Genomic DNA, 27,748 nt, shown 5'->3' with positions numbered 1-27,748 from the left:
AATAAACATAAAATAATATAACTTAACAAATTAACATAATGTTTTACAATACTGATAAATCTACTAAATCTAGTGAAATTAATTATTCTTTAATATATTTAATTTACTTTTAGCTTTTTCCGCCCTTTTTGTTTTAAAGTTTTTGGATTTCCAGTTAAAATCTCTTAAAAGCTGTATATTTAATCAATGCTTAGATGTTTAATGTCAGTTTGAATATATACCATATTTCTTAGTATAGACTTCAATATTTTTTGAGTACCTATAACAAGTTTGAAGTTTAAAGTAATATAGTTCTAATTGCTAGTGGGTATTGATATATCTATTACGCTATAAACTAACCATTATCAACTGCTGAATTACTACAGTTTCGAGAACCACTGTCAATTATTGTTTGTAATAGTGTACAACCTATAATAATACAATTGAAAAATCACTATAATATCACTATAGAAAATCAGATATTTTTGTATGTAAAAAGTTAACTAGTATATATAACCACGGGCTTAGTAGATCTTATAAGGCCGTGAATATAACTTATTATAATATTCTTGTTTTTACTTTTTTTTCTGTCATTGGTATTGGACTTTGTAGATGTTTGTTCATAATTATTTGTAACTTTGCTTATAACTAGAAACAACAAATAAATAAATAATAATAATATTATATATCCAATAATTGATTTCAAATAATTCGCATAAACCTACATGGAGAATCTTTATTTTTCATAATTGATGTTTCAAAAGATTCTTCATCTGACAGCATGTCAAAATTTATTTTGTTGTTGTCTGTAAATTAAAAGAAAAATGTATATAGTAGGCACCTAAAGCTTATAATAATATATACAAATATACCACACTAATATATTTACATGATTTGTTTTTATCATCACCAAATTCAAGTTTTCTTGAAACTAAAAAGAAAATCAATTGAAATATTTAAACTATTTGCACACTTTGGTAGCTATAAATTGTTTATTGTTTAATACTGATATTTTGGAACATACCTGTACTGGAGATAACTTTTTTAGTACATGAATCAATTGTTTTTAATGATATTTTATCAATAGATGCACTTCTTATGTGGTCTATATTAATCAAAGTTAAAAGTTTAGTATCTATTTATAGAAAATTTATTTAGAAATGCTTATTAGCTATCATTTTATAATAAGTTACCTTTAGCAGCAGCTTTTAGAGGTGATGGTGACCAACCACTAATTGAAACAGGTGACTTATCAACTGAAGGCTGCTTGGAAGCTGCAAAATGTTGATGAACTTCAGTTTTGCATTTCTTTTTATTATTTCCAGGGAAATGTAGAGACTTTTCGGGCAGATTATCAGGGGCAATATAATTTTCTATAAATAATTAATCATACATACAGTATTATGATTTATTTTAGTAATTAAAATGCAGATAGTATAATTCATATTAGCAGGTATATTATATTGATATACATTAGAACACTATATAGCTATTTCAATAGATAGTATATAGATAACCTTGTACAAATGGATTATATATTATTATCTTAATAAATAATATTAGTTTATTATTTGCTATAATATTTACCTGAAAAAACAGGGCAATCAATTGACGATTTAAGTTTTTTTGTCTTAGGTTTAATTTCATCTTCATCAAGATCGGAAATGTACATTGCCTTTTTAGCCTTTTGTTTTGCTATTGCTAAAGATTCTAAACAAAATTAAAAATCACACATTCACACATAATATATTATAACTTAATACATTATATTTGTAATTACACAATTATTACCTATTCCTGAGCTCATTACTCTTGCTTCTAAATACTCATATTCAATTTTATTTGGTATGCTACACTGCTCGATCAATCTTTTGGTATTGTGAGGTTTTTTTGGCCATGCGCAAGTACCATTTTTATCTGAATACCAAAATCTTGGAACAGCTGCTACACTATTATCTCCAAAAAAAATGGACAACAGAAAATGTTGCCATTTTCAATGTTTGGGAAAACTAAAAACAACTTAAGTTATTTAAATTAACAAAAATAGTAGCAGGTATGAAAAATTAATCATATCAACTTTAAATAAAATTTAAAATTTTTAAATATAAATATTAGGAACAAATTAAAAATACCAATATCCTTTTAAAAAATTTAATGCTTAAAATAACAAAACATAATAAGTACCTATTCAAGTTCAACCACTTATAGGGTAATAAAGTATTTCATCATATTATAATTATTGGTATTGAAAATAATTTAATTACAATATTTAAAATTAAGAACATACATATTTACAAAAAGACTAAATTATATAATACAGACAATTAACTACAATGTCTTAATTAAAGTACTAATTATTTGATGAATGTAAAATAGGAAAAGCAACTTTACCAAGACTATTGTTTAGAATAATATATTTTGAAAAATTACATGTTTCTATATCAATTGTAATAAGGTGATTAGACAGTTCATTCACAATAGCAATACCTATTTTCATACTATTAATTGGTTTTTCATAAAACGGATGAATTGTGTTGAATGATTGAGCTACAAATACTTTTTTCTTACTACTTTTATGAACACATATATTAACAACTTTAAAAATATTAAGTTTGCCTCCAAAAGTATAACCTATGTAAGCATCAGAAAATGATTTTACATTAATTTTTATATTATCTTTTATAGCAATTTTAAATTCCGGTTTTATGCAGTCTTCGGGCAATGGTCCACCACTATATATTTTTAAATATTTTATATTGATACTAGACCTAGACCTTGTATTCAATTCATACTCACCAAACATTTGAAATTCATGGTATCGTTTTACAACCTGCTCCAATGGTTTCTCATGTTTTCGTATCATTTTTTTTAGAGTTTTCATATAGGTAGTTTTCAAATGGAAAACATGAGCAACTATCGAGGGAACCAAACTTTTTGTAGTCATCAACAATGTGCAATAAGTTGTGTACATTAAGTGATATAAATTCTTTACCATATATTTCACAAAATTTGTCAACAAAATATTTTAATATTTTTTCAACAAAATTAACAAGGTCTGTGCTAACATTTGGTGCTAAAAGAATTCGAAAACTAACATGTAAACATAGAAAATGTAAGTAGTATTCATTATTTAAAAAGGTTTGTAAGACAACTGGGCCTGTATAAAGTAGAAATTGCCTTCCACCTAACAACTTCATTCAGCTCCCGAAGAACTCTAGAAAAATCACTACATACTGAAAGTCTCAAAGCTAAAAGTTCTTTAGTAATATCATTGACTTTTTTACTCAGCAATCTAACCGAAACAGGAGAATTTTTAATGCAACCAAGCCACAACAAAATTAATTTTTTTGTAACTCCTAAGCAAACTAGATGCATGTAGTCAATGCTAATACTATTTACTATATCTATACCAGGTATTTCAGTTATGATAGAAACCTCATCAGTCATATGGAATTCTTCATCAGTTCTATTTAAAAAATCTATGAGTTCTCTTAGTAATGCAATCTGTACCGGGAAAACAGACTCTATGTTCAAAATAAAAACCACTTATTAAACACCTAGTACACGAATAATAACCAGTATGTCCTTTAGTTTTTAAGATGAAACTCTTTGCTGGTAAATCACAACATATAACATCTATAATTACTTGTTTTATACCAAATGCTGTTTGAAACCCTGTTTGATATAATTCTTGTGTTTCGTTCACAAATTCTAACAAAAAAGAATTGCAGTTTAGAGGCTTTTCTTTACCCCAGTACAACCCAATTAAAAAAAACGTGAGGTTTATAAACAGGATGACGAACATATCCAAGTATTGGCCAAAAACAGCTAGATGAACTTTTGGTCAAGGGCAGACCATCAATCCCTACAACTATTTTGATTTTATCTTCAACAAAATATTCATGGTCAGAGTTAGAAATACTCTTCAAACTATTATGTATTGAGAAATAATAAAAACTACCGGGTATCACTGTCTGTATTTGTAAAGGTTGGACAGATGATTTAGTTTTTAATATAGTTCTGGCATCTACAGGAAAATAATTATGACACTTATGTATTTTTAAAACCTTCAATAGCAACTCAAAGCAACTTGAGAAATATTATAAGATACAGCCCATTTAGCCAAATTATTTAAAATTGATGAATCCGTTTCATTATCTATGGAGTGATGTTCATTTGGATATTCATTAGTATTACTTATTTTATCCTCATCCTCAATATCAGAATTGGACGAAAAACTAATTGCATCATATTCATCATTACACATATTATTTATTGTACCATCAAGGTGGAGTAAATTATGAACCAGCAAAGAGTTTGATTCGGAATTTAGATCTAAACTGGCACTATAACTAGATACATTTGGTTGATCAATACTTTCTAGTTCACTATGAATACTTTCATTATCCAATTCTATTAATTCTAATTCCTCTAAATACCTTCTGCGCTTAGTAGATTTGCTAATGGTTGAGTATGACATAATAAAGTATAGAATATGCTTTAAAAAAAATACAATTAGAAGTTCTAATACAATGAATTTCAAATAAAACTATAAAAGTAATAGTGAATTAAGGAACATAGAATACAGAGTTCAATACCTAACAATCTGCAATTAGACTTAATAAAATACAAGCATAGCAGATATACCCAAAACATTTTAAAATATAATACAAAACTGATAAAATAGGTAATTATTATACTACCATGTTTAACATTAGATACCTACCTACATAATATTATAATTTAAAGTGTATAATACAAGTACAACTAAAAATGCCTATATTAAGTACTAACAGTATAATATATTTGAAAATCAAACTATTATAGGTTATAGGCAGGTATAAATAAATAAGCGTTTGCCAAAAATCAAAATACCTACATAAGTATTATAGGTACTGAATATACATTATATTATATAAGTATAATAGGTACTAGGTACTTATTACTTAATAACTGTAACTTACCGTATTTTCGATGATATAATTCCACAAAAAATAAAATAACGCACTGAACGCAGCATGTAATCACAACTCACAAATCCCAACGACGTAGTGAAATGAAAAAAAAACCGTTTATAGTGTTATAGTGTATATTATTATTATTATTGTATATTATAGTGTATAATGGAGTAATGGGCATCGCGCGCGGTATCATCGACATTTGAGGGTCGGGCCACACTACGGTATTTTCGCCGTTGAGAAAAAGCGGTTTCGCCGTCGGCGCTAGAAAAACCGTTCGAGTGGCTGCGCCACACTAGAACGGCAAAACCGTTTGGTGTTTCTGTTTTCGTTTTATTTCCATTTGGATTTTGGTGATGTACACACTTAATTTGTTTCTCATCTAAATAATCTAAATAGCTATCCTACAAATACAGTTTTTTATAGTTGATTAATACCTAAATTGATTTCAATTAAAAACAAAATGCAAAGTGGAAATAATATGTAAGTATTAAAAATATTATGGGTGTTACTTATTAATGTTATTATAGTTAATACTTATATTTAATTAGAATGAATTTTAAGCAAGCTGTTTACCATTACAATTTAATAAAAGTCATTGCGATTGCTGAAGCTTGTGGAGAACTTGATCCACCCAAGCAAGATAGGAAATACTGGGTACATCCGATAAATTCAGATCGCGAAGAAGCAAATAAATTCAATATGTTTTATGAAAATATAAGATGTTATTCAGATAAATTTTTTGAATATTACAGAATGACCATTAGTTCTTTTGATGAACTATTGGAAAAAATACGTCCATTTATAAAAAAAGAAAATACTGTATTTCGTAACGCCATAAGTCCAGAAGAACGACTCACCATTACATTGAGGTAATCAAAAGTAGATTAAAGCAATATTTATTTCAAAAAACTTTAATTAAACAAATATATTTAACTATAAAATGAAAAATATTATGTGTTATTTCTGAGTAAATAATGAGCTATTAAAAAATTTAACAAGGTAATTTCAGATAAAAGTAGATATATTTAAATATAATATAAAATATTGACAACTGGATTTAAATAAAATAAAAAAAAGCGGGCAAGTGGGTACCGCTCTGCTGTACATTAGGGGGTTGGGTGGACCTCGGACTAGGGTAGGTTAAATTTGAATGCAATGATAGGTATCATTGTATACGAAAAACGATTCTGAACGGAGATGATTTGTCAGTCTAGGATATATTATATTTAAAAATTGTCATATATTCTATTTTGAAACAAATATTTTATTTTTCAATTAGGTAGGACCAGGGGCGGACGCAGAAAATTTTTTTTTGGGGGGGGGGGGGGAGTTTGAACAAATTATTTTTTTTTGAAGATTTATTAGTGAGAATAACTACGTTTGAAATTAATCATCCATTCATTTCGGAGGGGTTTGAACCCCCCCCCCTCCGCGTCCGCCACTAGGTAGGACACATTTGCATAAGGCATGGTCACGGAATAAGATAAGTCCGTGGGCATTGTTAATCAATTTTTCCAATACATTGCATGTAGTTATCATATAATTCACATAAACGTCCTGGTATACAAGCATGATTGTAGCTAGGATTGTAGTTATCTCATATTATATTATATTATATATTATTATCTACAATCGTGGTTTACACAAAAAGGAATACCATAATATTATGTAGTTTGTATAGTACACGGAATTAGATATAATCACATATTATTATAATATTGTCATAGATAATAAAGATCTTTATTTTAATAAGAATCTTTATTATCTATGAATATTGTACAACAGCTGCCGATATAGATAATAAACTTTATCTATATCTGTGATATTTTATGTTTTGTTTACATTCCGTATGTTGACGTTGTTGGTTGATTACGGTTTTTAAAATGTTATTTCTATTATGAATTAACCATGTATTAATAATTGTAATCGTTTTAAATTAATATAATTCTACGTCGTGTTGATTTCTTGTGTAACAATTACATATTAACATCAAGACGAGCCATTTCCTAAAGATTTCATTAATGTAAGTTTAATAAGTACCTATCACATTAAATTACTTAATATTTACTTATAATTATGTATTTTGTTTATTGTTTAGATATTACTAATGGCTGAATTGTATCATCAAATGTGCATATTATTATAGTGTAACCAAGCTCAGCTGATGTTATACTCAGTGAATTGTAGTACAAATTGTTATTTGCCTCTCAACTGGTAGACTTTAGTATAGAGGTATTGCAAATAAATTTGACCAGATTACTATGGACTATTTACAATATTAATAATTCAAATTAAATCATTAAATAAAGAATTTTTTTTTTTATATATATTTTATTATATTTCATAAAATTAACAGTGGATTAATACATTTGTTTAATTTTAAGTTCAATAGATACAGAATTGTGTAAGAGTTTTGTATCACACAGCACATTGTGTAATAACAACGTGGTATAATATGGACCCAGATTAACGATTTCAAAAAAACTTACATCAATCGCATGACTGACCAATATTTTATTCTCAAACATAAATTATTATTAAGCAACTACCTACGTTGATAAATTAAACCAATCACTTGGTTATTTAGTATTCTAACTAACAATTTAAACAATATTATGTAATAAAAACAACTGCGGCGTAATTAATTAAAAAAAAAAAAAAAAAAAAAATAGAAGTTCAACTCACGAGGAATTAGAAAACAATACCTAATTACAGTTCCCCATTCGGTAATATAAAATATTATATAGTATGCAAGAAATGTGTTAACCTAACCTAACTTTTAACGTAAGTATTAATTGATAGTTGATAACATAGAAAAGAATAGTGAATGGTGAATACCAATGTTCTTTTTCTATTGTTGAAACCACGGACCAAGATAAACATATACATATATATATATATATCTTAGTCCGTGGTTGAAACTAGGGTCTATACATAGATATATAATATAAACTATATATTTATTATATATATCTATATATTTATTTATATTACATATTTATGGGTCTATACTCTATGTCTATAGTACATTCCTCCATATAATTATACAATATAATATTTTGGAATTAACGATTGTCAGCATAAACAAACTTGCTTGTTCCCTCGTTATCACTGCCCACTATCAGACATAACTCACATGGTTCCGGAGGGAAATTAAAGCGGCAATTCAAATATTCAAGATTCTAACTATACTCGCGGATTTTTAGACAATGAGTAAAAAAAAGAAAATTCAAACATTTAAGTAAAAGATTCAAGGTCCTACGATCAGTAAATTTTTAAAAATAACAAAAATCGAAAAATTTTTAGTAGTAAAAAGTTATTTGACACGTTAATTTTTGATTTCAAATTAAAACCTAACTTAACTTAAATTTAATCACTCCTAACATTTTTTTAATTGAATTATCCTCAAACTTTTTTATAATTGTTCTAAGCTTAACTTATGGACAGCATAGTATTACATTTTCAATTCTTAGCTTTTGATAGTAAGTAAAACATTTATAAATTTTTAACTACCAAATAGTTAACAAATATTCATGATTTCAAATTTCAGTTGTCTATAAATAGCTCAAAAAAAGTCAAAATATTTTGAAAATTAAATCACGTAAAGGAAATGCCAATCTTAATAACTGGTAAAATTTTTCAAGTATCTACGACTTATACTTTTTGAATTATAACAAATATCAAAAATCGTTTGAGGCTAAACCGTTATTTAACGCGGTTTTGTAAAAATTTAAATTTCAAACACTCATAAAAACTTTTTGTCTGAATTCGGTAGAGTTTTTTTTACAGATATTTGTAGAAAAATTTATGGAGAACCTTGTACCAGATTTTCAAAACTTAGTTATAAAAGAAAAAAATTTTATGATTTTTCAACTTCAAAATTACTTGAAATTTTCGCGTTTTCGACAGATTTCGTAAAAATTTGAACTATAAACGCTTATAAAAAAAAATTGTGACTAACGATTTTTAATTTTTTTTAACTACATTAAAAACAACTCATAAGGAACCTTGTATTAAATTTTCAAAACTTTTTGGTTATCCAAAAATTTTTTATCGACACTTTAAAAAAAATTTCTCAAAAAAATCGAAAATTTCAGTGGTCTATAAATAACTCAAAAAAAAGTCAAAATTTTTTGAAAATTTAACTATATACGGATACCACTGACATTAACATTTGGTGAAAATTCAAGTATTTTCAGTGATTAGTTTTTGAATTACAACCATAAAAAAAAATCGATTTGGTCGAAAACTGGTTTTGCGTAAAAATTCCCGTTTTTCCGTCATTTTTTTTTGGTTTTTCCCGGCGCTTTTGAAAACTATTGGAAATTTTTTACTTTTGACCCCCCAAAGTACAAACTACATTCACTTTCCTATCCGAAACAGGGTCCACTTTTTAAAATCGGAGCACTTTTACTGCTCCAAAACGTGGTGACAGACACAAAAATAAAAAAAAAAAAAAAAAAAAAAACACACATCATTGTAAAATCAATACATTCATCACTTCGTTCAGAATCTAAAAGTGAATACGTTTTTTAGATTCTGAACGAAGTGATGAATGTATTGATTTTACAATGGTGTGTGTTTTTTTGTTTTTGTGTCTGTGTACAGCATAACTAGTCGAAATAATGCTCCAATTTCAAACAATGGGGGTGGTTTCCGATGTAAAAGTGAATATCCTTGGTGCATTATAGAGGTAAAAAGTTAACATTTTCCAACAGTTTTCAAAAAAATCGAGAAAAACAAAAAAAAAATGACCGAAAAACGGCAATTTTTACGCAAAACCAGTTTTCGACCAAATCGATTTTTTTTTATGGTTGTAATTCAAAAACTAATCACTGAAAATACTTGAAATTTTCACCAAATGTTAATGTCAGTGGTATCCGTATATAGTTAAATTTTCAAAAAATTTTGACTTTTTTTGAGTTATTTATAGACCACTGAAATTTTCGATTTTTTTGAGAAATTTTTTTTAAAGTGTCGATAAAAAATTTTTGGATGACCAAAAAGTTTTGAAAATTTGGTACAAGGTTCTCCATACATTTTTCTTCAAATATCTGTAAAAAAAACTCTACCGGATTCAGACAAAAAATTTTTATGAGTGTTTGAAATTTAAATTTTTACAAAAACCGCGTTAAATAACAGTTTAGCCTCAAACGATTTTTGATATTTGTTATTATTCAAAAAGTATAAGTTGTAGATACTTGAAAATTTTACCAGTTATTAAGATTCACGTTTTCTTTACGTGATTTAATTTTCAAAATATTTTGACTTTTTTTGAGCTATTTATAGACAACTGAAATTTTCAATTTTTCTGAAAAAATATTTTTGAAGTGTCGATAAAATCTTTTTGTCCCTATCAAAATACTTGAAAATTTAATGCAAAGTTCCTCATAAGTTATTATTATAGTGATTAAAAAATTATAAGAATACATAGGCACAATTTTTTTTTATTAGCATTTGAAGTTTAAATATTGACAAAAATTCGTAAAAAGCATGAATATATGCAAATTATTTTGTAGGTATATTTCATAAAAATGTTTGTATAAGTAGCTAACAGTTGAAAATTTAATACAAGGTTTTTCATAAGTTTAGCTTACAATTATTAAAAGAACTTAAATTTTGTTGTATTCAGGCCATTAAAACATAAACCACCTTTTTTCACCAACCACTAGAAATTATATCCTAGGCTGACAAATCATCTTCGTTCAGAATCGTTTTTCGTATACAATGATAACTATCATTGGATTCAAATTTAACACTCCTATAATATATAATAATGATCCATACGGCACCTAATGTACAGCAGAACGGTACCCACTTGCCCACTTATTTTTTTAAAATTAAAAATATTTAACCATCTTTGAAATACTTACTAATACTATATAAAATGTCCGTACTTATATAAAAGTAAAAATAAAAAACAAAAAATATAACTATACATCATATTATATTATTAAGTATAGGTACCTAGGTATAAGTCAATCAGCCTTTGAAATGTACTTATAGTAGGAACGATAAGGCAGTTTATGGACATTTAATAAAAATTAAATTGATCGCTATTAGATTGCTCAAGACTTTGAGTTTGTGGTGATTGTGAGTATGCATTCTGAATAAGTGGTTCTGGAAATGCATATGTAGTTCTGGTGGGCGATCCTATAGATCTACTATAGTTGTAAGGATATGGAAAAGCTGGAGTCATACTATTTGAATTTGAAGGAATATTAAAGACGTTTTGATGTTGAGATGTAGATTGTGATATGCTTCTGAGGGATTGAAAAAATTGAAATTTTAATTCCATTTTTTGCTGATCATTTAATTTCTTAATATCAGGTAAGAATGAAAGTAAAAACGCTTTATCGGGGTCATCAACTTCAGGCGGTGTTTGAAAGTATAATGGAGGGTTTGTTATTGCGTCTAGTAGAGCATCCTGGAATGAAGTAGTTTGTACCTTTTTTTTTTTAGTGCTTGACGACAACTGCAGTTGTTTAGAAACAGTACTTTCCAATGATGAATTTTCTAAAATTAACGAATTACTTTCCACGTCAATATCGTTACTATTTGACGATACGTCTAATACGTCTAATAAATTGTCCATAGTATCATTTATAATTATATTCCCAGTAGTCCTAAAAACATATTATAAAATCAGACCTAGTAAATCTACATAGATAACAACGTATATAATTTTGATAATAATAATTTCGGAGGTGTTGCCCACTCCTTAGCATGTTGTATATTGTTTATGTTACCCACAATATGATATTATTAGCCATTAGGTGTGTGTGTGTGTGTTACATATGTACGGATTCATTTATATTTCAGTAAATATAAATCTGAACCATCATAAGGTTTTTGACATTCACACTCTCTCTTCAACAAGTTTTCGCAAAATGAATAAAACATAAAATACTGTTGCTGGAAAATTTAATTTTTTGAGTTCAGATTGTCATGAAAATGTGTAGTGAAATATTACAATATCTACTCTAGATACTAAATATTGGCTAAATAAAATATCCAACACTTAATTTTATGCACTACCGGTATATGTTGAAAATTTAAATTTAAAAATTGTAATTATTTATTAATAATATTACTAATAATTTTACTTATTTTAGGTACTTACTTTCTTTTTTTAACAACAGGACGTAAGAACGATAAAACGTCTGCACTCTGCATATGCGTATTTCTGTTTTTTTTTGGCGCTTCGGAGCCACTTACAATTCGTCTTGATTCATTTACATCCCTTGTATAATTATCCCGAATGTTTTTCCATTTTTTTTTTAACTCTTCAACTAAATTATAAATTATAAGCTAATAACTGTATTTTATTTAAGTTTTTTTTTTAAATTATTATCGATTATAAAAATTTTGCTCGGTCAAAATACATTACGATAAGACAGTAATTTTTAACAATATTTAGTGAAATATTTTGAAAATTAAATTATATAAAATAATATCAATATAAATAACTACAATATATACTTTTTGAATAATTACAAATATTGAAAATCAATTGAGGATAAATCGTTATCGTTACGTGATTTCGTAAAGGAAAACACAAAGAAAACTTAGTGTAGAATTTTAAATTTTCTAACCTTAGATATATATAAAAAAAAAATGTATGCATTTTCAACTACAAAAATACTTTTCTTAACTACAATAAGAAAAACTTATAAGAAACCTTGTATTAAATTTTCAAGTTTTTCAAAAAATTTTTACCGAAATTTTGAGTTAATATAATTCATATAGATGTCTTAATAATTAATAAACCTAACATTTGAAAATTGTATACTAAGTTACTTATAGTTCTAAATCTAAGAAATATATTGACACTTTTTTTTGCTATAGATATTTAAGTTTGAATAAATTGTGTTATATTACAGATTTTTGTCTGTTGGCCTGAATTTTGTTGCTCTGAAATATGAATTTTCACTTGGTAGAAGTACAATAAGTAAAATTATTAAAGAGACGTGTGAAGTAATTTGGAATATTCTGCAGACAGCTGAAATGCCAAAACCAAGTCCCGAACAGTGGCGTAATGTAGCAGACAAGTTTTTTACAAAAACCCAATTTCCCAACTGTGTGGGAGCTGTTGACGGAAAGCACATACGATGCGTTAATCCAAAAAATTCGGGATCAATTTATTTTAATTATAAAAAATTTTTCTCGATAGTTTTAATGGCAGTAGTGGATGCAGAATACTGCTTTATATCTATTGATGTAGGTGCATACGGACGAGAAAGCGATCCCACAGTTTTTAAGGAATCTCCCTTCGGAAAACTTTTATATTCGGAACAACTTGGATTACCGGCACCTGTTTGTTTGCTAAATACCAGTGACAACGCTCAGCCATTTGTTATAATTGGAGATGAAGCATTTGGTCTTCATAAAAATTTACTAAGGCCTTTTCCGGGACGTGGTATTGACCAAAGAAAACGAATTTTTAATTATAGATTGTCCAGAGCGAGAAGGTATGTAGAGTGTTCTTTTGGCATACTGGCAAATAAATGGCGAGTTTTACATACAGCAATAAATGTAGAACCGGATTTTGCCGATATAATTGTTAAAGCGTGTTGTATACTTCACAATTTTGTTAGAAGAAGAGACGGTGTTAATTTTGAAGATACGCTAAGCAATAGCTTAGGTGATTTAGAAGAGCATCAGAATGATACTGGAGGTCGTTCACAAGGCAAAGATGTGAGGGACTTTTGCAAATTATTTTTTAGAAGCTGCATCTGTTCCATTTCAGTACAGATTTGTATAATTATTTTAATCTTATATTTATTTTTAAATAATTTGTTTAAACAATAAAATTATAAAATTATAAAAAATATTATAAAATATTATTATATTATATTATATTATATTAAAATATTTTAATTATTATATATTAATACTATTATTATTATACCTATGTATTCTACCATGTCCAAAGTAAATGCGTTCGATGCGTCGACAAACAATAGCTTGTATTTCGCCTCATCGGACGCAATTTATTGAAACATGCTGTTTAGAATAGAATTCGCACGCATTGGATGCATTTATTTTGGGCACGGTGTTATTCAACTTACTTTTCTCTTCGTGTTCAGTTTTTGAAAATGTTTCCCAATTTTTATACATGTTAATTCCAACTTCAATCCATGATTTTCTTTTTACGTCCCTATCCATGAAAGCTTTGCTGGTGGTTTTCCAGAGACATTCATGCTTTTCGATCTCCACGATTAAACACTCCACGTCAATCATTTTGATGTAGTGTATTATTATAAATAAAATATAGAAAAAAAATGCACAATACAAAAATAAATATGCAAAAATAAGCAAATTTTTTTAGAAATTGAACATAAAATTGTATTCAAACCGTTGGAATGGCACCGCAGTGTGACACTTGTCATTTGAAATAGTGTAATATTTAAGGAAACGGCGCAACGGCATCGCCGTTCGACCGCTGCATGCAGCGGCATGCAACGGTGGCGAACGGCGACGAACGGCGAAACCGGTATCTATGGCGCGCTAAATTTAAACATGTATGTTTTTCATGAACGGTAAAACCGTTGCGGCAAAACCGTTCGCACTGAACGGCGAAAATACCGCAGTGTGGCCCGACCACACTACTTACATTTTCAAAAACGCGCCGCCGAGAAAAACAATTAATGGACATGGAAAAAGTCCTCGATACCGCAAATATAAACACGAAAGGAAAGTGGTTGTGGTGTGTAAAAATGTCCCAGAAGGCTAACCGGTCCTCGGACGTTGTTTTTTACATGCATAAATTGGCAGTGTGCGGTGACCCTATGACCAAGGATGAGGAAAAGTTGTTGGAGGCGGCGTACAAGCACTTGTTGGACACGTTACAGTCGTCCTGGAGGACGCTGATGACGATCAAACAAAAGGACGGCATCGCGTCCTGGAAGGCCACGATGGCCCGGGAGTATCGCGCGCACGTCGACGAAGACTTGCACTTGCTGTGCGTCAAGGCGCAGAACGTGTTCGAAGTGTGGTTAGCGTCCGACTGGTCGGACGCCTCGGACCCGGCCACCGCCGAGGACCAGACCGCGGCCAACGCCGAGGACCAGACCGCGGCCGTCGACGCCGGGACGGACGACCCGCAGAACGACCTCGATCGTCAACCATACATGCAGTACAACGCCGCCGAATGTGCGCTGAGGAGAAAATTGTACGTGGAAAAAGTGCTCGACGGCATATCAATAAAATCGAAGGAAGGCAGGTTGTGGAAGGTGAAAATGGCGCAGGAAGCGAACCGGTTCGAGGACGTGGCCCGGTACATGAGAGACGTGGCCGTGGGATGCCAAGGTACACTCAGGGAGCTCATGACCAAGGACGAGGACAGGATACTGGCGGCAGCACACAAGCACGTGATGGACATGAAACTGTCGTCCAGGCGAACGCTGATGACAATCGAGAAAAAGGACGGCATCGCGTCCTGGAAGGCCGCGATGGCCCGGCATTATCGCGCGCGCGTCGACCGCGAGTTGTGCGCGCTGTACACCGATTTGCTGAACGTGGTCGACTGGAGGATGACGCCCGAATTTACAGCCTCGAACCCGGCCACCGACGTGTTTTATTTGAAGCTGCGCGCCGACTACAACCGGTACAAGGCCGAGATCATCGACGACCCGGGCGAGCGGGCGGTCCTGTTGGCTGTGTCCAGGAATTCGTACAGATGGGGCGAATACTTAGGCCGCGGCGTGTTCCGGCCCATCGACCCGGTCTGGCTCGAGCACATACTCAACTACTCCGTGATCTTGTACCAAATGCGTGAGCAGCGCCAGCAGGGCATCGACCTGGCCAGGCGCGCGTACGACGAAGCCGTGGCCGAGATCGACGCCATCGACGATACTGTGTACGACGACTCGAAGCTCATCCTGCAGAACATCCGCGACAACCTGAACATATGGTTCCAAGAGAACTAACCACGCAGAACCCTCCGCCCCCTACGTTAAGTACTTTTACCCAACACCATCACCAGATCCTACACGTAACCGGCATATATTTTATACCTTCTCCTTCAAACCCCCTACCTTTTGAAGAAAAATAATATATATAATATTCTGATTTCGACTAAATATGACACCTGACCATCAAATATTTTTCCCCTTCCCAATCAATTATATTTCTTCCCCTTTTATTTACACACACACACATAACATATTTACCAACCCATACATACTAAACGCAATACACACACATATTACATAAGTAATCTTACATCACACACACACACACGCACACATACGTCATACATATATACATACACAACAACCAAACATATTATATATAGTTAATACATCGATACCAATTTTATTCATTTACGAATAAGCACCTAGCTAAATCATACGTTATGCATAGGAATGTTTCACACACACACACACACACACACACACACACACACACACACACACACACACACACACACACACACACACACACACACACACACACACACACACACACGCACGTCGCACATACATAACAGCTTCACATACATTAAACCTTTTCAAACATACTTTGTCCATAACAAACCCATAATGAGGGATGTGGTATCCCTGTCACCAAGTCCGTTCCAAATACAAACCTGTACAGACCTGCAGAGTCATATTCCAGTATTGTCGATGAAATATTGAAATATTAAAATATTGAAATCAAGTAGTGCATGAAGCAAAATGAAATCAGTCCATGTACTACCCTTCAAGTGTCAAATCGTGTTGATTCAGAGTTCCTAAGTTCCTAACTATTTTAACATCGTAATTATTTTGCTGCTTTTTTTCGCATATCTGTGTTTAGTGCTATGTATGGAGCCAGTCATGGCGATTGATTAAACTGAAGTACTCTATGAACCTATAATAAAAAATAATTATATTATAAATGTAAAATAAAATATTTATACATTTACTTTTTCAACTATGAGTCCATTGGCTATAGCTTGTTGGAGGTTTCGGTAATGAATAATATAGTTTTTTTTCGACTGAAGTGTTGCCATGAGTTTTTTAACTTTTGAACCAGCTGGGATACCGTTTTGTGGTAGGAAAGGTAAGTCGTTGTGTTTATCATGGAGTTCTTTCGGATAAGTAATGTCAACTTCATGTATCCGTCCGATGGGTGATGCATCGTTCAAATCATTCAACCCTTCTAGTTTAGGTTCAACCCACTTAAAACCACCATAGGGCATGTGTTGTGACATTGCCCAACCGTACAGATTATTACCTAAAAAAATAAATTAATATTAAAAAATAATTAAAATATATGTATATGTATACTTACAATCTTGATAAATTAACCATGATTTGGACTTTGTTGGATCATAATCTGGAGTCTTTTCATTATTAGCTTTAGCATACCTCATACTTGCTTGTGTCAAACCACCTCGAATTCCTATAAAAAATGTATATATTATGTATGTAAATTTTTATATATAATTATTATAATTACCCTTTTCAATCATCAACAGCATATCATACTCTGTGAGTAACTCTAATTTGACTCTGGTATATTTTAACATACAATCAAAGGAGAATCCTGATGCTGTATAGTAAAAAGATGGGTCCAAACAGTATGTGGTTAAACATAGGTCTCTGAAGTTCTCAAACACGTCAGCCAACAATAAAACATCAATTTTCAGATATAGATCACTGTATTCACCCAAAGTCTTGCATCCAAAGTGACTCCAAACAGTTTTTGCATGTTCATAATCTTCTTCTTGTATATTTGATTCTGTTAGTGTAGTGTAGAAATCTGCTTTCTCTGGTAAATTGGTTTGCTCCAGCTTGTTCCAACCATCCGTATACTCATAAGGGTAAACACCTTTACGAGTAACAAGTCTGCGGTATTAAAATGTTTAGCTGTTTCTCTAAACTTTTCGAACCCTGGTGTTAATAAATTTTCCGAGAGTGTTGATAAACTTGAAACCATAAATCTTAATGTGTCGATGAACCGTATTGAAAAGTTGTTGGAAACGTGTTTTGAAAATGAGATGAATTTTTCTTCACTGTTTGGTATTACAGAAATTCTTTTCACATCGAGACCGAGTTCAGTTACAATAAAATGTGCATCATAATTCGATAAATTGTGAAAAAAACATGGTACAAAATTTGGTGTTTGAAGCTTGAGGTTGCAGGTATTACACAATGTTTGTCGAAATTTACCCGATAAGTGACAGTGATCAGCAACTTTATGGTTTCCCACAGAGAAACCGTTTTTACATAAATTATGTGCTTGTTGTTGTTCTGTAGTAAAGGTTATTGGTATGTTGGTTTGTAGTAATTTTTCAATGTTTTCGGCTATTTCAACGATACTCTTCACAAAATGTTCACCCACATTCTGATTATCTTCATCGCCACGAAAAATTATAGGTGAAGTTGGAATATTAAATTGTTCAAGCAGTTCTGCGGGAACGTCGTTATTTGCTTTAACCATAAAACCATAACTCATGGCCTCGTGTTTTTGAATAGCTTTTGTATTGTTCCCACATTTTTCATCGGATTTTCTTAGTAGTGCTTCAAAATCAGCATATATAACTATCGAATGTCGTTGAGTTTTTTTCCATGCGGCGAATTCTAACATCGATCCGGGGGTAGGCATTCGAGGTAAAATTGGTTTGTGTGTTCCGCATATTAACTTGTGTTCTTCAAATCGTATGCGTTCATTTAATTCATACTTATTAATATTTAGAGGTTCGAACGATGTAAAGCACCGTTTACAAAATACAGCACGTCCATTATGTCGGGTTTTCTGTGATCGCACAAGTCGGGAAAAATTAGAGATGTAGGTAAAATGAGAATTTTCATCATCGGTTATTAGTAACAAGTCGAAATGATCTGTTTTTTCTTCATCTACCACCTTCAGTGGAAACACTTCATATTTTGGAAATTTTTGCGGTGGTTGGAAATGTTTTTCTAGTCCGTAAACATTGACAGTTACGTTAGGATTATTTTTTTCGAAAATGTTAACCTAATGTAATTTTGTTGGGAACGTGAGATCGGAAAAATTATATTTTTCTTCGTGAGTTGTATAATTTTCAGCCACTTGATTTTTGGTATTTCCCGAAACGTGTTTTGCTAATATAGCCCACTTGAAGCACTGTTGGTCTGAGTTTTGCGGGTTGATTACAGCTTTTTTCTTTTCGATGAAGTCCGGTAACGGAATATAAGATGAAGCGCTCATAGGCGTATATTTATATACACCTAATAATAATCCGTCAATACACTGCAGCGTATAACCACTTCCCTTGCTAAAATATTCGTCGTGCTCAGCCATTAATTTTATAATGCCTTCTTCAACAATTTCCCGTACACCAGTTTCGGAAAAAATTGGTCTGGCTGAGGTCTTAAATGAACGGTTCTCTGTTGAATTATCAACATTCGGAATATTGTACGTAGCTTCCAGCTTTAAATTAAACTTGATCGGATGTTTAGAAGCAAGTGATTTTAGCAACACGGCTAATTCAGATTTAATCGAATTAAAAAATTCGATATAGTTTTGAATATTTTCGAAATATTCACGTAATACCAAACAACTTTTCTATTTGCAGAAGACAAAATTTCGGTAAAGCCTGGGGAGTGTACAAGAAGTAAACGTGCTTTTTTAGCATTTGCTGCTTCGTTTGAATTTTCCTTATGATATGTTGTATTATATGTATGAATATTTTATAAGAGATGTTAGTACGTAAGAAATAAGTTAAGAAAAACCATAGATAATAAGTAAAACAGCAAAATTCAATAAGTTAAGCAATACTTAATTATTCACACAAATAGGTTAAAATAACAATTGTGCAATTCAGTGTCAGTAAACTTTATATTACAGTTAGCATAGTAAGCAAGATATAATAATAAGAAATGTAAATAAATTTGTTTAATAATTTATTAATCGGGTTAAAATAACAATTACATAATAATCATAGTGTCATAGTGTCTATTAACTGTAAATTTAACGTAGTAATAGAAAAATGTAAAACAATCGATAGTAATTCGATTGTAAGTGTAATATATAAGAGAGATGGGTAAGACAGCAAAGGGGAGTCAGTGGTGGTGATCGTGTGACTCGATCACCACAGGACGTCGTGTTTAAATAAAGTTCTTTTGCGTTATTTTGTGTTTAACTTTATTTTGTGTTGTATTAAGCAATACTGTAAATTCGTAGTCACGGCATATTGTAATAATATAAAAATTAGAACATAGGAAGTATTAACTATAAACATACACTACGTAAACATTTTTAAATAGACACTATTTTAAACAATAATTAACATAGGTATAAGAACAATAATTGTAATAACTTTTAGCATGTAAGCAATAAATATGTGTAAGTAGGTTAAGATATGGATATAATATATAGGGTTATGATTTTATGAATAAAGAGAGACCAGAGAGTGAGTGGTCGTGTGACTCGGCCACTGCTTAGGGCTTAGATTCTCTAAAGTGTAATATTGAATTCTGTGTGTGTTATGTCTATATGTACGATTTGATCGACGTATACGACAAAGTGGCGCCCAACTAAGGCTCGTTACCTACCGAAGTTTAAAAATGTGTGTGTTGGTGTGTGTGTTTTTACATTTTTGTGTGTACAATTGTCTGAACATACGAACATTTTATTTTCGTTATTTTACGAAACCAAGTCTGCGCGTATATAATTTGTGTATACGATTGACTGTATATATTGACTGTACGGATTTGAGAAGTTTTTTCGAAGTTGATTTTAAACAAAAACTAGGAAGAACGTTTTCTTATTCTAACACAGTCAATCAAGACAGTATTGAAGATTTGATGGAAAAGCAGAGATGGATATTAGGGGACCGGACCAAGGTGGGGAAAAGGAGAGGGAAGGTCGGTGACTGGCCTCTGCTTGGGAGATAGTTCTAATGAATGTGTGTACAAGTGACGGTAACCTACAAGGTTACCTACAAGGAAAATTTCGTGTTTTGGGAAATGGAAGAATGAGTATTTTACGAAACCAAGGGAGTAACGTGGTAGAAAGTGGAGAGGAGTTTCGAAGTGAAGACAGAGAATTTTTTCTTCTCTAACGATTATTGAGGGAAGGGAAGCAGAGGAAGTTCCCTGAATCCAGAACGCGGTCAATCTCGACAGCAACATCGTTCAGAGCGATATCGAGAACATCAACAGGGGTAAGTATACTCAATTTTACTTCAAAGAAAATTTTTTTTTGTTGTTGCACACATAATATTTTTTTTTATATATTAGAGTACCCATTATACTAGAAAAATAATTCCAAAAATTCTTCATACTGTAAAATTTTTTTTTTCGAATGGATAAAAATTTTAAATTTTAAAGGACATGAGCAAAAATAACATCTTAGAATTTTCAATAACAACGTTAACAGAGATTTACAATAAAAAAAAACCTGAGTTAATTGACATTTGTATATCACAAAATTTAAAATCAACAGGAACAGTTCGAGAATTGAGAGCTCGTTTATCAAAATATTTTAAAGGTAACATAGAACTTGACGATATTAGAGAAACTTTAACAGAAAGAGAAAAACAGGCTGTAATTAATATCTCAGTGGAAAATAGAATCAAAATAGAAGGTATTGAGCTTGAGGAAAATTCAGAGGAAGAGAATGACTATTATAACTTAAAAACGAAAGAGGAAGTAGAGAAATCAAAACAATTATATGAAAATATCAATACCAAAGCTCAGGACATAACTAATACAATCGAAAAAATTATAAATAACGATAAAAATCAATACATAAATAACTCTGACAACATATATGAATCATTAAATTTTAACGAACAAAACACAGAAGGAAACAGTAGTGACAATTTCGATAGGTTTAACATTTTAAATAAAAGTTTCCATAACAAAGATAAGAATATTCTCCCAGAAAATTCAGAAAAAGAAAACAATTTAAATACTTTAAAAATTAGCAATAATACTTGTGAAAATCATATTACTTCTGACAACAAAAAAAATAAAGAAGTGTCATTCGACGATATAAAAATAAAAAAAAACAATCATCTAACGAGTTAAAAATTTTACAAAACATGACCGACAGAAAAAGAAATTTACAAATGACACCCGACTATTTTACAGGCAATGAGGACGTAAAAAAATTCTTAAAACAATATTCTATGATAACTGACTTTAATAACTGGGACGAAAAAGATAAACTAAAATTTTTACCAATGTTTGTAAAAGGAACTGCGAGCAATTTCTTAGACAATTTAAATAATTTAAAAACAAACTGGACATGGAAAGAGATAGAGGATGCGTTTATTGATCAATATCTACCTATTGATTACACTACCATTTTAAAGACAAATTTAGAAAATAGGAGACAGGGAGAATCAGAGTCAGCAACAAGTTTCATGACTGAGATCGAAAGTTTGTGCAGACAAATTGAAACTCACATGAAAGAAGAGGATATATGCATTTACATTTTAAAAGGACTAAAAGAGAATATTTTACATACAATTTCTATGCAAGATAATACAACTTTAAAAAAATTAAAAGAAAATCTAAAAAAATACGAACTTATGCAACATAGAATTAATAACAGAGGCCCGACAATTAACAATTACACTGACTTACTAAATTTACAAGTGACTAAATTACAAGAGTTTCATAAAAATAAAGAAATAAAAAAGAACGAGGAACACACTGAAAACTTATTATTAAAAATAGAACAACTTACGGAAGAAGTTAAAAGAATGAATATGCTGGGAAAGAATACAAATAGATCTGTAGATTTTAGAGAAAATAGATATTATGACGATTATGAAGACAAGAGTTACTATAGAAATAATGAGACAAGAGGCCGTGATTATAATAGAAATAAAGATTACTATAGGAAACCAGAATATAGATACAAAAGTCCATACCCAGGAAGATCGCGAGAATCAAGCAGGGATTCAAGAAGATATAATAGAAACCGATCTTTTTCGAGAGATAATCAGCGTAGAAATAGAGATAGATCATATTCAAGAGAGAGACCAGACTCACGTGAACAAAGTTACACTAGAGAATCACAAAGAGATAATTATAAGAGACAAGATAGTCGAGATAGACAAAGCAGATCGAGGACACCGGAACAATATAGAAATAAAGATAAACAAAAAGAAATGAGAGGTGAAATGGAAAATATAACGTGTTATAAATGTGAGAGAAGAGGACACTATGCAACACAGTGTGATAATGTAAAAAATAAGAGAGACCGGGTTTGAAGCAAAAATCGGACAACAAACTCGGGAAGAAAAAAAAACAGTTTACTGAAATAGCAAATAAAGAAAAAGAACAACATATACTTTTTGTAAAAAACTGGTATGATAATATACAAATAGGTCACATAGAAAAATTAACCAATATAAAAAAGAACTTGAAAACAACCTCGGACAAAATAAAAATGAATTATTAACAAAATTAGATAACATTAAAAAGAAAAACCAGGTTTTATCCATAGAAATACAATTTCAAAATAAAAAAAAACAAGCAATAATAGACACAGGTTCAAATATATCTTGTATTGAGTATTCTTTCATAAAAAATAAAAATTTAATAACACCAGAAAAACAAACAACTATTACAGGAGCTGACAACTCTATTCTAGAAAATATGGGTACGACACAACTAAAAATAAACATATTAGGAACGGAATACGAAATTAAGGCTTACGTAATCAAAGGTTTAACATGCGAATTTTTATTAGGTAATAATTTTTGTTTGAAATATAATTTAGTTATAGACTTTGATAACAAAGCAATAAATTTTAAAACGGGAGATAGTATTAAAATGGACAAAATATGGGTTGAATACAATGGGATAACTAACATAGGAAAAGAAAGAGAAAATATAGTAGGAAAAATTATAGTAACTCAAGATATTTTAATTCCACCGAAAGTAATAACTAATATACAAATTAAAACGGATATAAAAATAGACAATGAACAAATGATTATAAATCCAGTGAATCGCTTAAGTCAAAAACATTATTTAAAATTAGAAAAAATAGTTTAAAGAAAAATGAAACAACTATTCCAATTTACAATTTTTCAAATTTATACACAAAAATATATGAAGGCACGGTAATAGGTGAAATACAACAAAATACTAACGTTTTTACAATAAATAATTTTCCAAATGAAATAACCGATAAACAAGGGACAGTAATACAAATATCAAACGATTTAACAAAAGAACAAAAGGCAAAAGTATTGATTTTAATATCCAAATATAAACATTTATTTACTTCTGATCAACTTGATTTAAATTGTGCAAAGGTAGAAGAATGTGAAGTAAAATTAAGTTCGGAAAATCCGACATTTCAGGCACCTTATAGAGTTTCACCCGCGCAAAGAGAAAAACTTAGACTTTTAATTGACGAAATGATTAGAGCCGATATAATAGAACCTAGCAAAAGTAATTATGCAGCGCCAGTTTTTCTTATACCCAAAAAACAAAAGGGAGAATATCGTTTTTTGGTAGACTTTAGGAAACTCAATGAACAAACAATAAGTGATAGACATCCAATACCACGCGCCCAAGATATATTTAGGGCGTTAGAAGGAGCAAAATATTTTTCCACAATAGACATGGCACAAGGCTATTTCCAAATTCCGGTAAAACAAGAAGACCGCTCAAAATTAGCTTTTACAACAGATTTCGGGTTATTTCAATTTAAACGGATACCACAAGGCTGGAAAAATTCAGCGCCTATTTTTCAAAGAATTATCAATCAAACTTTTAGCGAATATTTATATAGGTCTATTGTAGCATATTTAGATGATATATGTTGTTTTGCTGACGAATTCGAAAAAGCATTACATAATTTAGAACAAATGTTTATTAGACTAAATGAGACAGGTTTAAAATTAAAAACTAATAAATGTCATTTTTTTCAATCAGAAATAGAATTGTTAGGACACAAAATATCAAAAAACGGTTTAAAACCATTAGAACGAAATATAGAAGCCGTAAAATTATTTCCAAAACCAATAAAAATCAAGGACGTTAGAGCATTTATTGGACTCTGTTCATATTATAGGAAATATATTAAAAATTTTTCAAAAATAGCTAACCCACTCATAGAAATCACAAAAAAAGATGTAGGATTTAAATGGGAAAAAGAACAAGAACACGCTTTTGAGTATTTAAAACAAGCCATTACTTCGGCTCCGGTATTAGCACATTTTAAAGACGGGAGAGAAATTTTTATTACTACTGATGCATCATTAGAAGGACTAGGAGGCATTTTAGAACAAGAAGACGAAAACGGAAAAAAACACCCTATAGGATATACGTCAAGAAAATTAAAAGGAGGGGAAAAAAATTTTTCAACTACAGAATTAGAAATGGCAGCTGTAGTATTTGTAATAAATTATTTTAGAGAATACTTGTTAGGCAGAACATTTACAGTTTTTAGTGACCATTCTAGTTTACAATATTTTAAAAACATGAAAACTCCATCTTCTAGGATAACAAAAAGTATTTTTAAATTAATTGAATATGATTTTGTAATTAAACATAAACCAGGCTCAGCTAACTTAGCAGCAGATAGCTTATCTAGATTTCCCATACACCTAACAGAAATAGAAAAAATTGATAATAATGAAAAAGAAATGTCTATAGAAATTTTAAAAACTGAACAGTCTAAAGACGAATTCTGTTCAAATATTTTAAAAGGTCTTAAAAGTATAGGCAGTGACAAATATAAAAAAAAATCACGAAGATACTGTGTGATAGATAACGTACTTTATTATAAACAATGGAATAAAAATGAACTGATCAAACTTATAGTAATCCCAAAAAATTTAATTAATTCTATTTTAAAAGCCTATCACGAATCAATATTTAGCGGACATTTCGGTATTACAAAAACACTTGCAAAACTTAAATTAAAATACCATTGGAATAATATGATCAAAGACACTACAAAATTTATTAACTCTTGTGTTTCGTGTCAATTAGTAAAAAATCCGATAGGAAAAACTCCAGGATTATTACAGCCGATACCAATAGATTCAGGCAAACCATTACAACGGTTAACCTTTGACTATCTTGGACCACTTCCTCCATCTCATGGAAAAAAATACTTAATAGTAGCAACATGTAATGCAACAAAAATGGCTTTTGCAAAAGCCGTTGCAAACGCAACCGGGGGAGAAACAATAAAATTTTTAATGGAATTGATAACATCATATGGAGTTCCCAAATATTTTTGTAGTGATAGAGGCACTCACTTTAAAAATAAAGAAGTAGAAGAAACATGTAAACTTTTAGGTATTACACAAGTATTCTCAAGTGCTTACCACCCACAAACAAACGGTATGACCGAACTAATGAATAAAATAATATGTAATAGTCTTACACATTATGTTCATAAAAATCAAAAAGATTGGGTACTCTATTACAAAATGATTGTATTTGCATATAATACATGTCCAAGTTCTAGACTTAAAGTTAGTCCTTTTTATTTACTACACGGTATGGAAGCAAACCAACCAATAGATAATAAAATTATACCAACTAGTGACAATTTCAAAATTAACGATTCGTTAAGAAAACTACAAGAAATTCGTAAAGAAATACCAGAAATAATAAAAAAAGAACAGGAAAAACAAAAACTTGATTATGACAAAACCCATAGAACAATTACCTTTGAACCAGGTCAACAGGTATTAGTAAAATTTCATTTTCAGGAGCCAAATAAAACAAAAAAATTAGCTCATAAGTACAGAGGACCATTTAAAGTAGTAAAGAAAATATCGGATGTAAATTACAAAATAGAATTAATATTGAATGGAAAACAAACCACAGATATTATACATGTTCAAAGATTAAAACCATTCTCTAACTAACTAAAAAAACCAACTGTAAAATAAAAAAAAAAAAATATAAGTAAGAACTAACAATAATTATAGCATAATATAATAACTAAATAATAATAAGAGCGTAACAACACCTTTTTTTTTAATCATTTTGCGTTTTAGAATATGTTTCAGTACACAATAATATGTATGTTCTTCCTGAGAACATGTAGTCCAATGGAGCCACTGAGTATCACTGTATCATCAGGGGATTTTTCAATGAAATCAAGGAAGCGATTACCTACGATAAGAGCATCCCTTTAATATACACTCAAAAGACAATAACAGAAGAATCCAACTTTTCAAATGACTTATTGGAAGTAGAAAAATATTGTAAAAACAAAAACACAACTTACTGTCATACTCTAAAACAATGTTCTTCATTGTTAAACACTCTTAACTCTAACATAGACAAAAATAAAAAAAACATGGAAAAACTAGAAGAAATAAGTAACAATAAAATCAAAAACTATAGAACAAGAAGGGGAATACAATTCATTGGGGATTTTTACAATTTCTGTTGCAATATAGCTACAGAAAAACAAATAAATAAAACATTTTTACACTAACGAAGAAAAATTAAAGGAACAAGCCGATAGACTTAGAGATGTTTTCGTATCAGATCATAAAGATCTAAATACTATTACAACCCAACTTAACAACTACACAACAATAACGGCGGGTAAATTAGAGATTCTAAAGAAAAGCTTGGAACAATTTTACGAAGAAGAAAGGGATAACGGTTTGTTAGAAAATGCAAAAATAGATAAAGAGATTAAAGGGATACAAGAAATCATTTTTTATGTAATTACAATGTTAATAAAATTCATAAATTATGAAAGGGAATCAAGTACACACTTACACTGCAAAATAGGGAAAATTCCTCCAAGACTCATTAACGTAAACATACTATATGACGATTTACGAAAATTAACAAAAATATTAAAAAAGGACGGATATGAATTAGCCATCT

The 27,748-nt window shown here is 30.3% G+C and overlaps 2 protein-coding genes across 2 annotated transcripts; both read right to left on the bottom strand.

Moving 5' to 3' along the window:
• Nucleotides 1-69: 69 nt before the first annotated feature.
• On the bottom strand, nucleotides 70-5,494 carry LOC126549299 (uncharacterized). Its single transcript, XM_050198041.1, has 9 exons — nucleotides 1,771-5,494; nucleotides 1,567-1,689; nucleotides 1,173-1,352; nucleotides 1,004-1,084; nucleotides 869-910; nucleotides 705-785; nucleotides 559-627; nucleotides 340-408; nucleotides 70-259 (listed from the first exon to the last, which is right to left on the bottom strand). Exons 1-9 carry the CDS (start codon nucleotides 1,784-1,786, stop codon nucleotides 180-182), a joined length of 741 nt encoding a protein of 246 aa, XP_050053998.1. The 5' UTR covers nucleotides 1,787-5,494; the 3' UTR covers nucleotides 70-179.
• An 11,345-nt stretch (nucleotides 5,495-16,839) lies between these two features.
• LOC126549300 (uncharacterized) lies at nucleotides 16,840-17,975 on the bottom strand. The gene is made up of 3 exons (XM_050198042.1): nucleotides 17,388-17,975; nucleotides 17,220-17,330; nucleotides 16,840-17,162 (listed from the first exon to the last, which is right to left on the bottom strand). Exons 1-3 carry the CDS (start codon nucleotides 17,455-17,457, stop codon nucleotides 16,840-16,842), a joined length of 504 nt encoding a protein of 167 aa, XP_050053999.1. The 5' UTR covers nucleotides 17,458-17,975.
• Between the last annotated feature and the right edge of the window lie 9,773 nt (nucleotides 17,976-27,748).

This window comes from Aphis gossypii, chromosome 1 (genome assembly GCF_020184175.1).
Source record: "Aphis gossypii isolate Hap1 chromosome 1, ASM2018417v2, whole genome shotgun sequence".
Taxonomy (NCBI): Eukaryota; Metazoa; Arthropoda; class Insecta; order Hemiptera; family Aphididae; genus Aphis; species Aphis gossypii.
This window is presented reverse-complemented; position numbering and strand designations above follow the sequence as displayed.

What these genes read in the sequence shown, in the direction of transcription:
- LOC126549299 (XM_050198041.1), bottom strand. An exon ending in TGATGATAAAAACAAATCAT is followed by an intron (nt 786 to 868) that starts GTAAATATATTA and finishes TTTAATTTACAG; the next exon opens with ACAACAACAAAATAAATTTT. An exon ending in GAAAAATAAAGATTCTCCAT is followed by an intron (nt 628 to 704) that starts GTAGGTTTATGC and finishes TGTTGTTTCTAG; the next exon opens with TTATAAGCAAAGTTACAAAT.
- LOC126549300 (XM_050198042.1), bottom strand. Translation starts at nt 17,457, where the DNA reads ATGTTAAAATATACCAGAGTCAAATTAGAGTTACTCACAGAGTATGAT. An exon ending in GCTGTTGATGATTGAAAAGG is followed by an intron (nt 17,331 to 17,387) that starts GTAATTATAATA and finishes CATTTTTTATAG; the next exon opens with GAATTCGAGGTGGTTTGACA. An exon ending in ATGGTTAATTTATCAAGATT is followed by an intron (nt 17,163 to 17,219) that starts GTAAGTATACAT and finishes TTATTTTTTTAG; the next exon opens with GTAATAATCTGTACGGTTGG.